We start from the raw sequence: 16,378 nt of genomic DNA on the forward strand, positions 1-16,378 counted from the left end.
GAAAACAGGTTCATTTCGATGTGTCCTTGAGAAGCGAGGGGAGAGGAACAAGAAGGGAGCTGGTCAGGGCATGGCAGAGCTTCTTTGAATCCCTGGGCACTGGTAACAGCCAGGCAGCAGTTTGGTGTTGTTGTTGCTTTTGTCTCTTTTGGTTGTCATGGTAACCCTCTGCTGTGGGTAAGGAGACCAAGATCTCCATTTTACAGGTGAGTAAACAAGGTCTGTGGAGAGAGTAGATGGTTGATCCAAGATTAAATTTAGGCCCTGCTCTAAGTCACTGTGCCACATGGGAGCATTCACTGAAAGTAAGAACTGAGTTCCATTCATTTTTTTTCTTCCTAGCACAAGATGAATAAACAGACCTCACACAAGAGCCTGGGAAGGCAGTTGGGGAGAGGAGCTCTCCAGAGAAGAATTTTCTGAAAGGGAAGAAAAGACATAAAAGCACTGGTAGAAAGCTCAGAGGATCCTCTCCACTCAGTAAATCTTACGTTTTATACATGGTCATCACACCCGGTAGTTTAGTAAACGTCTCTGCTTGCCACCACTTTTTACTTCCTTAATCATGGTGTGGTGTCTTCTTCGTCCAGATTTTGGTAGCGCATTGATTAAAGCAGCAAACTTACTCTTATATTAGAAATCATTTTCCACTGGATTGCAATGAACTTGTAAATTGGAGGCCCAAGACTTGAGAAAAAGACCCATGAAATAGAAGGCATTTCAAAACTATATATAACAGATTTATTTTATATTTTTGTCCAACTTGGTCATTGGACCTATTACATTTATCAACTTTCTGAGCTGAAGTGGCAGATGTCCATAAAAGAGGTTAAATACAAGCATCTTTAGCAAAGATTGAAAAATACAGTGATAATAGGATTCTGTTGGTTTATAAAAATAAAAAAGTATAATACATTCCTAATAGCAAGCTTTCAGTTTTCCAGATCTGTATGACTGATAGTGTTACCAGTGGAAATATTATCAAATATATTGATATCAGATTTTATGACCAATGAATGAGGTTTTCATATTTTTAGCCATAAAATATATATTAAAATATTTTTTCAATAAGTATAATACTTTTTGACATGCTCACTTAAATTATTATTAAAGTATCAGCTTTATAAAGTATCACACTTGCTGAAGAGTAAATATATGGATTTCTCAGTTTAGGGTAGCAAAAAAAGGATTTTAAGTTTTTGATAAAAAAATAAAATAAAATTTGTATATCATATTCAGAAGTGTAAATTTATTTATTCAGCATTAGAATGAAAAATGGGATCAGGGTGACCTGCAGACACACGTAGGCTGGGACTGGGAGGTGGGCTCAGTCGGGTGCCTCTGTCCCTGTTGTCACTGCATTTGCCCAGCACTCACTCCTCCTCTCTACCACACCAGAAGCCATGTCAGTGTTCACAATATAGGCTCTAAATACAAACACTGATGCTATCAAAATAAATGTCTTAAAGAACAACCACAGGCTTGAATGGAAACATAGAGTGCTTGGGGCTTCAAGGCTCTTCCTGTGGGAGGAGCTTCCGCTTAATGGACGGTTGAAGCTCATCAACAAAATTCTCCAGCTCCTGCTCCTTCGAGAGCTCCAGGAAGACCTAAAAGGGGATAAGAGATAGAGAGACAGGGATGTCATACTGTTTTCTGTAGCTCCAAGACAGGGAAAAGCATATGTACTTATTGTACAGTTCTATTCCATGGATGATGTAAGATCACTAAAACTGACCCACCTGCTCCAGGGTGGACTGTGACAGGCTGTACTCCTCCAGGTCGAAGCTCTGTTTAACTGCACAAGGATGGATGTAAGTTAGTGGTTTATATGTTTTTATATCCAGATGGCCTTAGAAGTCAGCACAGAATACAAATAACAATTTTTTAAAAATATTAAATAAAAAGGTGAAGACAAGAACCGTTAGGATGGTTTAAATACAGCATTCAGCCAAAAGAACAGCAATGCATCACATAAGTTTGGAGAAAAGGTGTTATGTCGCACAGTTTCTGAGATGTCTACTTAAAGGAGGAAATGGTGCCGAGAAGGCTTCCTTTCCTGCAGGTGAGCCAGGGTTTTTGCACATCCAGCACAGGAAGAGGTGGAAGGCAGACACATTTGGCAAAGGGTTGCTTCAGAAGATTATAGAGAAAGATGCCTGTGGTTTTCTCAGAAGCAGGTAATCCTCATGGACCTCTTTCTGTCCATGCAGCTTGCTTGACCAAACCAAGTAGAAAACCCTCTCTTTGACCAAAATGGACTGGGCAGGGGAGTTAGAGCCCCAATAGGAGCCCAGCAGTCTGGGAATATGCCACCAACAGTATCAGAGAGGAAATATACCACCAAAGATACCAGGCTGGTACTGGCCACAATACCAGTCAGGGGATGCTCAAAACGCTGTGGTGCTCAGCTCAGAGAATGGAAAGAAGAGGCATCACTGTGACATGGATGCTATTAGCAGGAGGAAGAAGAGTCTTCTAGAACCAGGAGACTCGAATCTCTTCCTCAGGGAAGGTGACAAGCAAGCGAAGATATCATTGGGCAGTGATAATGAAAGGATACAGATGGAGAGGGAGGTCCAGCTAGCACAGAGCAGAGTAGCAGAGTTAATGGGCTCAGATGGCAAGGACCACATGAGCCTGGTGATGACAGATGCAGTGTAGTTAGTTTTATAGCACAACAGACACAAGAAGATCATCTTAGTATCTTAGTAACCAGACAAGAGGTAAGTTTCTTAATATGGAATCCAAGGCAAAAAATAATATGCAAGTCCACATAAAATTTAGTTTTAAACATGTAAGCACCAATATTCCAAAAGACAATATTCTTCTTTTTTTTGGACAGTATTATTCTTAAATGCATGTATGATTGAGTTTTGATTTAACTTATAGCAATATAGATACACAAAAAGATATGGAAAAGGCCCAGAAGAGTAAAAATCACTCCCATTTCCCCACCACTACAAAGGCACACAGAATGCCTGTACCTCCTTGATATTGTGCTCCTAACATTCAATTTGAATTTAACACATTATATCACATTTCATGTTTGTCATGGAGGTGGGTTATTTTGTGATTTGAAATGATCTGCTTTCAGGCTCTTATTTAAAAGCCTATTACTCTTACCCCTCTCTAATTTGAAGAAAGCTTGGGCTAAAGGTCGCACATCTTCCATCGGCAACTTATAGACCATGAGAGACGAGTACCTGGGAGGCAAGGAGGAGAGAGACACACTGATCCAACCGCAATGAACGTGAACAGACTCAGACTTCTCTCTGGCCTTTATTTCTGTAAGTGTGGTTTGGGGTAGGCGAAATGCAGAGGGTGAAGCCATACTAGTAAGAAAGAGGAGGTTCACAAGGAAAACTGGGGATCGGAATCCTGTAGGTAGGTTAGTGCCCTTGGCCCCTCAGATGGGGATGAGTAGGTACAATGCAAATCACATTTCCAGACTTCCCAAAGTCACCTTCCACCTCACTTTTTTTTTGTTAATCCTCAACAGAGGATATTTTTTCCATTGATTTTTAGAGAGAGTGGATGGGAAGGGGAGAGACACACAGAGTGAAACTCTGATGTGAGAGAGACGCATTGATTGGTTGCCTCCCCCAGGTCTGGGGATCGAGCCTGCAACCTGCAACTGAACTATGTGCTCTTGACTAGAATCCAACTGGGCTGAAGCTCTATCCACTGAGTCAAACTGGCTAAGGCCCACCTCACTTTCTAGGCTCAACACGTACTTCTTAGCTTCATCCTCCAACCGGGTCCTGACACCATGCAGTTTCTTCACGTTTCCAACTCAGGCGAAAATCTAAGTCTATTCTCCAGAGCATTTCTAGCTACCCTACCTTCCCCTTCCTACTCAAACTGCTTTCCTAACACAGGAGAGCATAACTGAGTCTCTGATTAGGAAACCAGAAATCTCTAGGAATTCAAGCTCCAAATAATGTCCAGAAACCATTTTAAACATAATTTTTCTCAAATAAATTTGTCTTTCCATCATTTGAAAACCAGGAAGATCCAGATTGTTTTTCTTAAAGATGCTATTTCACATATTTATGGAGCAACCTTTCTCATCCATTTTGCGCCTTCCCTGCACCCCTATGACATATTTCTATTTAGTCGTGGGCTGCACGATGAGTTATAATGCTGACTTTATATTTATACTCCACTGTAGAAATATATTTTCTGGCCTTGTCTTTATGACTTATTTCTCTTTACTACTTTCCCCCAGCCCCTAAATTATCTGTTTTCTGCAGTTAAATTGCAGCTGTTAAAAACAAAATGACCCTAATGTTAATGTTTGTATTTTTTTAGTATATTACTTTTATGGGAATTGTTCCATGACCAGACTCTGGAAATATTAATAGATTTGAAATGAAACTGGAAATATTAATAGATTTGAAATGAAACAGTTTTACATCTCTGCTTTGCCACTTATTAGCTGTCATGTGACCTAACCAATCTACCAATTTTCATGGATTAAGGTCCTTGTAAAGGCCAGACTCTTACAACGAGTTTTTGCAATCATCTCTTTTCTCACTGGAACACCAGAGTCTACTTTAGAAAGTCCCTGGGAGGATTAAATAAGGTAACCCAAGGACAATACCTGGCACATAGTAGGACCATACCACACATCACCTCTTCTCTAGTTGACTTTCTGCAGTGTCCAACAAATCCTTTCTTTCTTTTAGGGTTTCCTTTTGGGCTACATGTGGACTTGCATGACCACAGCTCTATGAACCTGACAAGGAAAAACTGACATCTGATAGCAGATGAAAGCCAGCCACCATCCTTACCTTTCCTGCCGAGCAGCCTGGGGGAAGAGCCTCAGGATTTCGCTGTGCAGGGGCTCCATGTGGGCGAGGGTCTTCACCTTCATCTCCAGCAGGTAATCCTTGCCAAATTTGCTCTTCAGGTGCTGGATGGAACCGATACATCTGGAGGAAAGAGGAGGAGGGAGAAGAGAAAGATGCAATGTTTAGGACTTTGGATTTGCTGTTAGCACTGTCTCAGGACTTGGCCATCAGACCCTGGTCAGGTGGTTCCAGTTTTTCACAGTGACCTCTCTGCCCACTGACAAACTCTACCAGCCATGCACATGATGGTCAAGTGTGGGCTTGGGCGGACACCCACCTCAGCCTCCCGGACACCATGATGGCCACACGGTCACACACGGCCTCTGCCTCAGCCATGTAATGGGTGGTCAGGAGGGCGCCCCTCTCGGTGTTGTTAAAGCTGGCCCTGATCGCCTGCCTGAATGGAAAGAAAAGATATGCCTGGGAAGCATACACAATGACATCCAGAACCCTGCCCTCTCCCCCACCTGTGATTCCTAATGATAATCACCATTCTCACGAGAAGTGTGGGACACAGGGAGATTGTGTCTTATTGTGTCACACAGATACACCACAGCTACTTAAAAGATCAATTGAGCAATTACAATACTCAGAGTGAATATGTTTGGGCCCTGACCATGATTATTTTTCTTTAATGAGAAATAGTAAGATGTTTTTGCAAAGTATTGGCTATATGAAAGATATTCAGGGTTGGTTTTGTGTTTTTTTTCTGTATTAAGAGACAGTTTACGGGAGGGGTGGCTGCCTTGCTTTCTGTAGACGTGTGGAGTTGGTGGCCGCGGCCTCTGGGCTGGGATGAACTAAGCTCTCGGGAGGCGGGGGAGACCGGGGCCGAGCTGGAGTTACAGCCGCTACAGGGGTGGCAGTTGGACCATTGCTGCTGCAGGATTTGCAGTCTGTTGTGTTTTGTTCTTTTTAAAAAATATATATTTCTTGATTTCAGAGAGGAAGGGAGAGGGAGAGAGAGATAGAAACATCAACGATGACAGAGAATCATTGTTCGGCTGCCTCCTGCATGCCCCACACCCAGGCATGTGCCCCTCCAGGGAATCTAACCGTAACCTCCTAGTTCACAGGTCGATGCTCAACCACTGAGCTATGCTGGCTGGGCCAGGCCATTGTGTTTTGCAAGTGAGGAAGTATGTGGAACCTCAAGTCAAACAGCACCTTCAAAGTCTACCAAAATCTGCCTTCAGCGGTGGCTATTATACGAGTTTGAACCCAACATAACAAAATGGGAAACGGAATTCACATAGGGGTAAGCCCTCCTGCCAATAAAGGAAAAATAAGAGATGGGCATCAGTGAATTCTGCTTTTAACCCTCCTGGATGATCCCTTCAATGAAGCTGAACGTTCACTAGAAGGCTAAGCTAAAAAAAAGTGAACATATATGTATGATAAAAAAAGTTCTTATCAGTTATGTATATGAGTACCAGCTTTTTATAATAAATGGTCCGAAGCTACACATTTTAAAAATGATTTTGCACAAAATAAGTCAAAGCCTTGGATAAGTTTCCTTTTAAATTTGAGGATTTAAAATCAGATTATAGAATATTTAGAGATGAATGCTTACTAATTATGGATAAATACACACTATTTGAATAGAACTATGGTTCATTACTCATTTAGCAAAGAATTGGGTACTTATTTCAAGGCAAAGAGAGCATGAACATCTCTGCTCTCACGGAACCCCAATCTAACGGAGACTGAAAAACTGGTAAGAGAACGTGATAACTATTATGATGGAATTGGTGATGGTAAACTTATCTCATTGGGAACAGAGAGCTGGCTCAGCTGCTTGGAACTGTGAATTCAAAAGTGAGTAGCCATGCCAGCTGGCATGGCTCAGTGGCTGAGGTTGACCTATGAACCAGGACATATGCTTGGTTTGGGGGCTCCATCCCGTGTGGGGTGTGCAGGAGGCAGCTGATCAATGATTCTCGCTCATCATTTTTGTTTGTATCTCTCTCTCCCCGTCTCCCTTTCTCTCTGAAATCAATACAAATATATTAAAAATAAAAGTGAGTAGCCACAACTTTGACCTAAGAAACTGAGATAAGTAGGTATATGTCCCCGACAGAACTCAGATTTCACACGTTAAAAACTTGATGAAAAGTAAAAAACAAATCAAAACAGCTTAAGGGACAATGTTCACAGGAGGTAAACACTTCACAGATTCCCTGCCAGGCGTCCACGCTGGCCCTGACCCGGCGGCGCCCCTCACCACATCTGCTGCTGCCCCGCGGGGTCCATGCCCGTGGACGGCTCGTCCAGCAGCACCACCGATGGGTTTCCCAGGATGCTCAGCGCGAAGCACAGCTGGAAGGAGAGGAGCAGCGCATCTGGCACGGATCTGGGATCTGTGGGCCTCGCGGGGTAACCCCAGCCCCATTCCTACCTTTCTCTTGATTCCCTCTGATAAGGCCTTCACAGGGCGCTTCTGCTCCTCCTGCAGCTTGAGCGCCTCCACCAACCTGAAGCAAACACAGTGGGGGCTACAGGCCTCTGAGAACCAGGACACTTGGTGGGAGAGCGAGCCACGCAGGACCGGGTGGGGAACAGAGCTCCGAAATGCGGTTCTGACATAGACGCTGGGCCAGGTTACAATGGACTGGTTTGACACCACCCCCCCCCCCCAAATTAGTTTTTCCCTTTAAAAGATTTGAAGCCATTTTATGACATGCAAATAGCTGTCCTATGATAGTTTACACTTAAATTTTAGTATTTTTTGATAAATTTACCAATACTTACTTTGTTCTTTCCATATTTAAGATGAGAAAAGAAAATAACATGTTAAAATCGGGGAAACCAGTTTGTGATCGCAACTCTCCCCATTGGGGTCTGGGCCAGCGTTGAGTCTCCTGGGAAGTCTTGAGTTTCCTGTGAAGGCTGTCACTCCAACTGACTTCCTGGACTTCTCAGCTGTGTCCTCCTGCCCCCACCCCCCACCTCCGCCCCTTCCCCCCTTGTACCGTGTGATGGTGACCGTGGCATCTGCTTTCCTCAGCCCTTTCACTGCAGCGAACACGTCCAGGTGCTCTCTCACTGTCAGGTTGGGCCACAGCGCATTCTCCTGAGGACAGTATCCCAGGAACCCCAGAGGGTCCCCTTCGCTGCTGCCTTTTAGTAGCACCTGCAGAGAAAACTTCCCTCTCAGACCCGGCCTGTATTGCTCCTCTGTGTTCCCATGACATCCTTCTCCTTACAAACCTAGAAAAACCAGAGAAATTCTCCGATCTCATTGACTCGAATCACCTGCAACTATTTTGCATTGGAAGAAGGTTGTCAGAGTGTAAATACATGGCAACGAACAGATATATTCTGGGCAAGTGACTTTAGGTAGGGCGATCAGAGAAAGCCTGCCTGCTGAGGGACCATTGCAGCAGGAGGGTGACAGGGCGCCTGCCCTGGAAAAGGCCAGGAGTTTGGGGTAGAGCAAAGCCCTGTGGAGGGATGGTGTTCAATGTGCTCTCAGACCCCAGGCTAAAGTAGGGGATCTGGAGCCGAGTGGTCCAGGGGAGAAGAGAGAGATGGGATAGGAGGGTCGTGGGAATCAGCAAGGAGAGGTTTCCTTCCAGCCACAGTGCAGTGAGAGGTCACTGAATGTATTTTGGCAGGACAATGACCTTTTATAAAGATCACACTGACTGATCTGATTCAAGCTGGTTTCATGACACCCAAATGGTTGTTGGGTTTATAATTCAGATCTCACGTAACCTTTAGAAATATTTCATTCCAAGATCTCAATGAATGGTTACCTCTTTTTTTGTCCATGCTTAAGGAGAAATAAAATATCGATTTTATTTCAAGGTGGTGCTCTCAACTGAACTAAGCACTCCCAATAGGCTCAACTGAGCCACCAACATCACCCAGAGGCACCTTTCACGAACACCTGCTCTCACCTCAGCTTCAGAGCGACTGTGAATATGTTTCCTCCTTCCTCTTTCCTGAGACACCTGCCAATCATGTTCTTGGTGGTCTTCCCCTTGGTGGGCGTGACCACCAGCCCCTTTCCCATGGTGGAGGTGCACAGACTTCTGCCTTAAGACTCTGTTCTCCACTCCCCCCACCCCCGACATACTTTTCAAAGGAGCTCTTAAGGTTACCTATCTCCTGCCATAGAATTTTAGTTTCTCTGTAACTCATGTTGTTTCTTTGATAAATTCACCTCTTTTTCTGTTTGCCTGGCCTTCTATGCAGTTGAATTGGATGGATAATTTATTCCTTGAAATCATTCCCCCAACATAGTGTATTTCTACCAAAATATATTTTACAGTAACTAAGCACTTTTAAAGGACAATGATCGCTAAATAAAGTTGGTTTTTTTTTTAAAAAAACCCTCATTTTAATTCATATTGGGAGGACAGTGCTCATTAAAAGTTCAAATCCAAGTGTTATATGGCAGTATAAATAGAATTTGTATGCATTTTGAGATTGGACATTCCCACTAATTGCCTTTACAGGCATGAATAATTATTTCCTTTCAGTGATTAATTTTGTTGTATATTAATGTGATAATTTGTAATGTGTATTCAGTCACATTAATCACTTCATTCATCTAATGAATAAGTGAGATTTTGCTGGTTATAACAATTTGACATCTTATGAAATTTATCTTGAGCACCACTAGGTAATGTATTTTCCACATGATTCACCTACCTGTCCAGCAGTTGGTTTGGTGTCTCCAGTTATCACTTTAATGGAAGTACTTTTACCAGCTCCATTGTGTCCTAGTAATCCTAAAACCTCACCTGGAAAAAAAAGGTCACATTTAGTACAAATTGATTTTAATAATAAAAAATAAAACATAGTCTGAAGTCTCACTGTGACAAGTGTTCTATGTGATTTGTAGGTAGTATCTCGTTTAATTGTCATACCCTCCCTCTGCCCCAGAGGTAATCATAACCCTTTCTTACATATTTGGGAACAAAAGCTCTTAGGGATGAGGTTAGTTGCCCAAAGTCACACTGATGGGAAGTGACAAAGTCACTCTTGGAAGCTAGGTGTATGACACCACACATCTCCTGTGATCCTAAGAACTGTGCAATAATGTCACAAAATGAAGTCAAGTGCCATCTGCCGGTCAAGCCTTCAGAACATGCTGGCACATCCTTTTTGTTTTCATGTGAAAAATAATCAATGTTAGGAAATTAATCCTGTTCATTACAGAGAAATGTACATTTTTGGGGTTTCAATGGTTTGTTTCAACAGAGTGTTGGTGGTTTCCATGTTGATGTGAGTAACCCCTATCCATGGGCATGACTTAGTTAATTTCTCTAGGAATGAGCCATGTAAAAGGAGCTGTCAAGGTCACCCCGCTGATGGGTCTGTGTGCGAAACAAGAGGTGGTCACAGAATGATTCTCATCAGGAACCACAAAGCACGAAGGAGGGCTCCGAGTCAGCAGTGGGAGAACCTCCGTGTCCAACCTTTTCTGACACAGAAAGAGACATTCCTTGTGGCGATTTTCTTCTTCTTCTTGGAAAAGCAGTGTTTCCTCCTCACTGTGTACTCCTTGCGTAGACAGCTGGCAATAATGGCTGGTTTCTGTAAATGACAAGTACGTCATGTCAGACCTTAAGACTCTCTATTGACCTCGAACAAGCTTTAGCCTCCCACTGAGCTAGCCCCTGACTGCACAAGCCATGCTTCCAAGAAGACTTCCTACTAGATGACAGGTTTATGGGCCATTCTCCTATCTTAGCACTTGTGTTTCCCTCTCCTACAAGGGCACTCACGCAGGAACACATTATTTTATGCAGCCAGCCCTTCTCTCAGAACAGAAGCAAAGAGACTTGGAGAAGCACCAAATCACCCTCCAAGGACAAACAACACACGGTGGACTCGACTTTGCCCTGCATTTTGTAGAGTCCTTTCTCCAAGAAGCAGTGATTGGGGTCACTTTGCTCAGTTTCTAAAATTCACAAATTCTTTCTTGGCTTCAGAAATTTCAATTTCACTCCATTTTTAAGATTTATTTTCTATGAAAGACAAAGTGAGTTAAAATGATTTTTCAATCTGTGCTCATTTAGATGTAAAAATGACTACCTGCTAAAGTAAAGTTATGATCCTCATTTGTATGGATTAAAGAAACGTAAAATCATTTGAGAATTAGATGCTTTCTGATTTTATTCATTTGTGTTAGTTGTTGAAATAACTACTTTGTATGTTTTTACCTCATCAAAGTTTGTGGAATTCAAGGCATTTACTGTTCTCACTCTTTCCATCTCAACATCTTCATCCTCCCCCTCGGGCTCCTCTGGATTTTGGTGTACATCACTGCTTCTTGGAGAAATTCTGCAAACCATCCATTAATAATTGATTTCGGTTTTTTATCCTCGTATCAAAAACACTGCATTCTTTAAATCTTATACTTGAGTAGACTAAGTGATTAATAACCCATCATAATCTCTCTTCAATCCAGTGAAATCTCCACCCCCCTGTCCAAATGCAAATAGGATGCTTGATCACCTGTTAAGGTTAGGCATTTCTTTGGAATATGTGTCAGATTCACTAATTTTCCTCCATTCTAACTCCGTCCCTCATACTCTCTTCCTTCTAGTCTCTCTTCCTTCAACCTAAATCTCCCATACTGATCTTAGAAGACTTCTTAAAAGTCTTCTTGTATCTTGGAAGTCTCCCATGCCACTATCTGTAATAGTTATCAATGAAACTGATGGGGAATAAGATGCTTATGGTTGCATCATTGAATGATGGGAACAGTCTCAGCTTTGAAGTGCCATGAATAACTGAACCATTCTATGGTCCACCAGTTGAACTTCTCACTATCACAGGAAAAGAGCTATTGCTGTCTTTGACCTATTGATCATTCTATTCTTCCATTCTGGACTGACAGCATTCCGTTGTCACTGTCAATCTATTCACATTAAGTGTTATTTAAACTGAATGAGCCGGATGTAACTTTCCCTAGTGTTCTATTGCATAGTGTCAGACAGAGTCTTTAATATTCAATGTTTTAGGTCTGTTTGCTCCACTATTTATAATCTTTGATTTAGGTCCCTATATCTCTATTATTTATATTGACACATGGTTCCTACCCCAGCCCAATCTAGTTCTTAGCACTTCTTTGTTAATAGATTCATTTATGCATCAAATATTTTAAAACAGTGATCACTGAAATAAAAGAATCAAATTTAATTTTTCCAGACCGAAAGAAGGGATCCTTTCTCATCGAAATCTTTCCAAACTTCCATTCCAGACATCGAAGAATAAAAATCAAGACGATAAGTTGAAGGAAAGTCTAGGAATAAAGAGATGCATAACTAGAAACACTAAAAGAAAATCATTTCACATGAAAAGTGAGTTAGGAATAATTGGACTTCTATAAAGATGCATTTGGCAAAAACATTACCAATTTCCAATAATCTATTTGTCAAACTGTGAAACTAGTAAATTTACTCTTAATCTTGTTTACAGAAACAAAGGTAACAAATATAATTGTGTGATACCATTACTTTAAATAATTTCCTCTAATAGTTATACAGTGTCCTTAAAAATTGGGAAGCATAGTATCTGGTTAGTTGATTTTTATAAAAAATATTCTATTTTTACAAATATTTTATCTCTATGGGCTACAAATACCTATATATCCACACTAATAAAAAGTTCTGCTATGTTTACAGGATTAAAATAGTTTAGTTAGTAAAATACATGATAAATTTTAAAGAAGAATGTGTTCTTACAATTAGGAATATCACAAGGGGCTCTCCATCATTTTCAAGAAACATGAAAAACTGCAAAAACAAAGACAATGGTTAAACATGAAAATTTTTGTTTCGTGAGTTTTTGCCATATAAAGTGAATTGGCCCATTTGAACAACCCTCCTGGCATACCCCCCGAAGAGTACTGGCTAAGGGTCCATTCCACAATGTGTAGTGAGGAGCTGTCTTCCTTCCTCCCAAGGTTTATGAGCCATTGTGCTTTTATTTGAAGCAATAGGATTGAGCAGTTATTCATCACCTGGTGAGAGAATCTTGGGGTCTGTTGTGCTAGCCTCCCCAAACATTGAGAGAGAGAGGCAAGATTTAACCTTTATCACCCAGACCTTCACACACCTGCTGGTGCTCACTGCCCCTTTCATAAGGCCCCTTTCTTTCCTTTCTCTTCCCTATGGATACCCCTTAACTCACATACTGTACCTTCCTTCCATAGGTAGAAGTATAGGTATCAGTCAGCTAGAAAAAAGGATTGAGAGCTTCTCTAGAATCCTGAAATCCCTAAGATTAGAGACATTTCATTTGCCCCCTTCTAGAGCTGAGCATGCCCAAGAGTGTATAGAGCCCAGATTGAGTATAAAGGCTGCTTTATTTCTCCCCACCCATTATTCTTCCTCCCCACCCACCAACTAGGGTCAGCTATTCTATTACAGTTCAGTTGGAGCATATTGTCCTATCTGGAGGGAGATTCAGTTGGAAGCATGAAGTAGAAATCTTCAAATGTCACACATACTGAACATGTTGCAGAGTCCCAGCCCTAAGCAAAGCTTTCACTATTGGTTGTGTGTTCTAGGACACTGGAGCAGATGGTGGCATTACTTACATAAAAAGAGAAGAGCATACAGCCAACTATTGTGGTGTGTGGTACTAAAAAGTTGATGAATAACAGTAAACTATATCCAGGGAATCCCACCATAATTATGACCACACAGAAAAGGGTGATCTAAAAAGGAAAACAAAGCAATATTAACCACTCTGAACAATCAATAGATGCTCCAAATTAAGATGGCTCATCTTGGAGATATTCCTAACTTCCACTCCAACCCCGAAAACCAAGCTGAAATCAGCAGATCTGCATTGATATTTTCTCTTGCTGACTTAGCTACATTCCTTCGCCCAGAGGATCATGAATGAGACCTTACTGGGTAAATCTAGGATCTAATATGGAGAGCATTTTAAATATAGAAAATGAAAAAAGGTATTGTATATTATTTTGGGAGATAAAATTCAGAATGATATATAAACAATAATTATAGGTAAAAATTGAAATTGATATCTAATAGGAATCCCCAGCCAGTGTGGCTCAGTGGTTGATCATCTGACCTACGAACCAGGAGGTCAAGGTTCAATTCCCATTCTGGGCACATGTCTAGGTTGCTGGCATGATCCCCAGTATGGGGTGTGCAGGAGGCACTCTTGGGCACTCAATGGTTCTCTCTCATCATTGATGTTTCTATATCTCTCTCTCCTCTCCCTTCCTCTCTGAAATCAATAAAAATAAATATTTTTTAAAAAACAGCTAATTGGAATAAAGCAACAATGAAAGGAGACTTGTTAACTATACCAATGGATAAATATAAGCATTTAAAAACCTGGAGTGGCTTAGTACAAAAGTAGTAAAATACAACATTCAGGAGAAGAGAAAGTTATAAGTACATCTGACCCTCTCAGACTTTTTCTTCTAAACTACTGTAATGCCTTCCTAAAAATTTCTGTACTTCTAATTTCTCTCTGTTACAAACCATCACTTCTATGGCTTCCAGAATATTCTTCCTAAAAGTGTGTCTGTGATCATATTTATTTTCTGAATTATTAGCTTCCATGGTGTCTCATGAGAGTGAGCGAGAGAGAGAAACATCAATTTGTTGTTCCATCCATTCATTGGTTGATTCTTGCATGTGCCCTGACTGGGTATCAGTCCCGCAACCTTGGCATATTGGATGATGCTCTAACCAACAGAGCTACCTGGCTAGGGCTGTAGAATAAATTCTTGAGCCCATCATTTAAGGCCAGCCATGGTTCCAACCATTATGTTCACCACGACTAGGATAGGCTCAGGCTGCAGCCTGTTTTCTACCCATATTCATGCCAGATTATTACCATTAGTTAGGACTTATTCTAGTCTGGACACTCTGCCCTTTGGGTTTCTGTTCCTCCACTCCTTTCGATTTGCATCATCATTCTTCTCCAAATGTTGAAATCTTACTCTTCCTCAGGTTTCACTTCCCGAAGGAAATCTCTGTTCTCATTTTTATAAATGACTGTCTCCCTTTTCTGGTTTTCATAGACCTCTTTATTACTCAGTTGTGTTAGATTTTATATATATATTTCAGAGAGAAAGGGACAAGGAGAGAGAGAGAGAGAGAGAGAGAGAGAGAGAGAGAGAGAAACATCAACGATGAGAGAGAATCATTGATTGGCTGCTTCCTTGCACACCCCCTACTGAGGATCAAGCCCATAACCTGGGCCTGTGCCCTTGACCAGAATGGAACCCAGGACCCTTCAGTCTGCAGGCCGACACTCTGTTCACTGAGCCAAACCAGATAGGGCGGTTGTGTTAGACTTTTAAAGATGGATGGTATCTTGGTAACATGCCTTATCACTGTTTTAGGAACTGGCTGTTTACTCATCTGTTTACCCTTTGAGCACTCTTTCAGTGTTAAAACTGTTGACAACAGGAAATTAGAATAGATGCTTATAGATTACATATATTTTCCTACTAATTTAGATAAATTAAGTGTCACTTTATGGAATTAATTCTTAGTAGAGAGTTGGAGAAGTTGCTCCTAGTTTTAACTAAGCTGGTTACAGTATTTGCATAGCGTCTTGGAGATCTTTGGGGTTACTTCTTTTTCAGTAAAAAGAAAATACAGATGGTTTCCAGGTTTCCTTCTGTTAAATATTTTATGCTGAGAAAAAATGTGGCCACTTTTCAAGAAAGACCGAGTAGAAATAGGGAGAGGGAAAGAGGCAGATTTTGAAGAGGATCCCTATCTAAGGCAGGAAACTTTAAATATGTTAGACTCTCATATTAATGTATTTTACCAAGGGCAAATTTAAACTACTATCCCAGAATCATACATTACATGTATAAAATACGTGTTCAAAAGAAACATACTTACGGCAAAGTAGCCCAAAGACCAAATGCCACTATTTTTTCTCCCCTTGCGAAAAATGAACGAAATTACATACGTAAAGAAAATAAGGGATGTGGCAGCACCAATAACACATGGGATCTGAAACAAACAGGACGTTACATTTTACTTAAAGACAAATGCAATCTCGGAAAACATTTAAGATTCAAAACATCAGCACAGCACCAGGTCTTATAGTTATTAATAACTTAATGACCATGTGAATATCAATGAAAACAGTTTGCATCTTCAAAGTTTCTAACTATGTCATACAATGATATTTGTCCGATGAATGTTGTAACTTACATGCATAGCTGGATCTAAAAATGTAAATATAGAATATCTGGGGCTTAAAATGATATCCAGCAAATATATTAGAAGGAACATCAGCCAGTATAGTGGGACGTCCACCAACGCCTGCCCAAGCCAGTAAGCGGAAGGGAAGAGCCCGGAGATCCGAAGCTGGGACCACACTTTGTTCTGAGCAGGAGACAGCAAAAATACAGATGCTATTTCAACTTGAGGTTTAAGAAAATGTGGATCATGCAAGAGAATCCCACTTTCTCCACACCCTCACAAACTCTGTATTGTCAGTCATTTTAACATGTATTCATTTTATTTGGTGTGTAAAGGAACCTCAATGGGGTTATT

General features: G+C 41.2%; 1 protein-coding gene across 2 annotated transcripts in view; it reads right to left on the reverse strand.

The window, feature by feature from the left end:
• Positions 1-718: 718 nt before the first annotated feature.
• The window catches only part of LOC138993982 (ABC-type organic anion transporter ABCA8-like), a 52,758-nt gene continuing 37,098 nt past the window's right edge, over positions 719-16,378 (reverse strand). For both annotated transcript variants that reach the window (XM_070393537.1, XM_070393538.1), the window contains 16 exons: positions 16,034-16,207; positions 15,716-15,829; positions 13,417-13,536; positions 12,560-12,610; positions 12,026-12,117; positions 11,033-11,153; positions 10,286-10,403; positions 9,516-9,607; positions 7,829-7,989; positions 7,255-7,330; positions 7,081-7,175; positions 5,134-5,253; positions 4,797-4,937; positions 3,127-3,206; positions 1,743-1,798; positions 719-1,610 (listed from right to left, as the gene is read on the reverse strand). In XM_070393537.1, coding sequence (XP_070249638.1) covers positions 1,512-1,610; positions 1,743-1,798; positions 3,127-3,206; positions 4,797-4,937; positions 5,134-5,253; positions 7,081-7,175; positions 7,255-7,330; positions 7,829-7,989; positions 9,516-9,607; positions 10,286-10,403; positions 11,033-11,153; positions 12,026-12,117; positions 12,560-12,610; positions 13,417-13,536; positions 15,716-15,829; positions 16,034-16,207 — 1,710 coding nt within the window. In that variant the 3' untranslated portion in view covers positions 719-1,511. The remainder of the gene's footprint in view (positions 1,611-1,742; positions 1,799-3,126; positions 3,207-4,796; positions 4,938-5,133; positions 5,254-7,080; positions 7,176-7,254; positions 7,331-7,828; positions 7,990-9,515; positions 9,608-10,285; positions 10,404-11,032; positions 11,154-12,025; positions 12,118-12,559; positions 12,611-13,416; positions 13,537-15,715; positions 15,830-16,033; positions 16,208-16,378) is intronic.

The sequence above is a fragment of the Myotis yumanensis genome, unplaced genomic scaffold (assembly GCF_028538775.1).
Source record: "Myotis yumanensis isolate MYYU_CA2020_CCGP unplaced genomic scaffold, mMyoYum1.0.hap1 SCAF_16, whole genome shotgun sequence".
NCBI lineage: Eukaryota > Metazoa > Chordata > Mammalia > Chiroptera > Vespertilionidae > Myotis > Myotis yumanensis.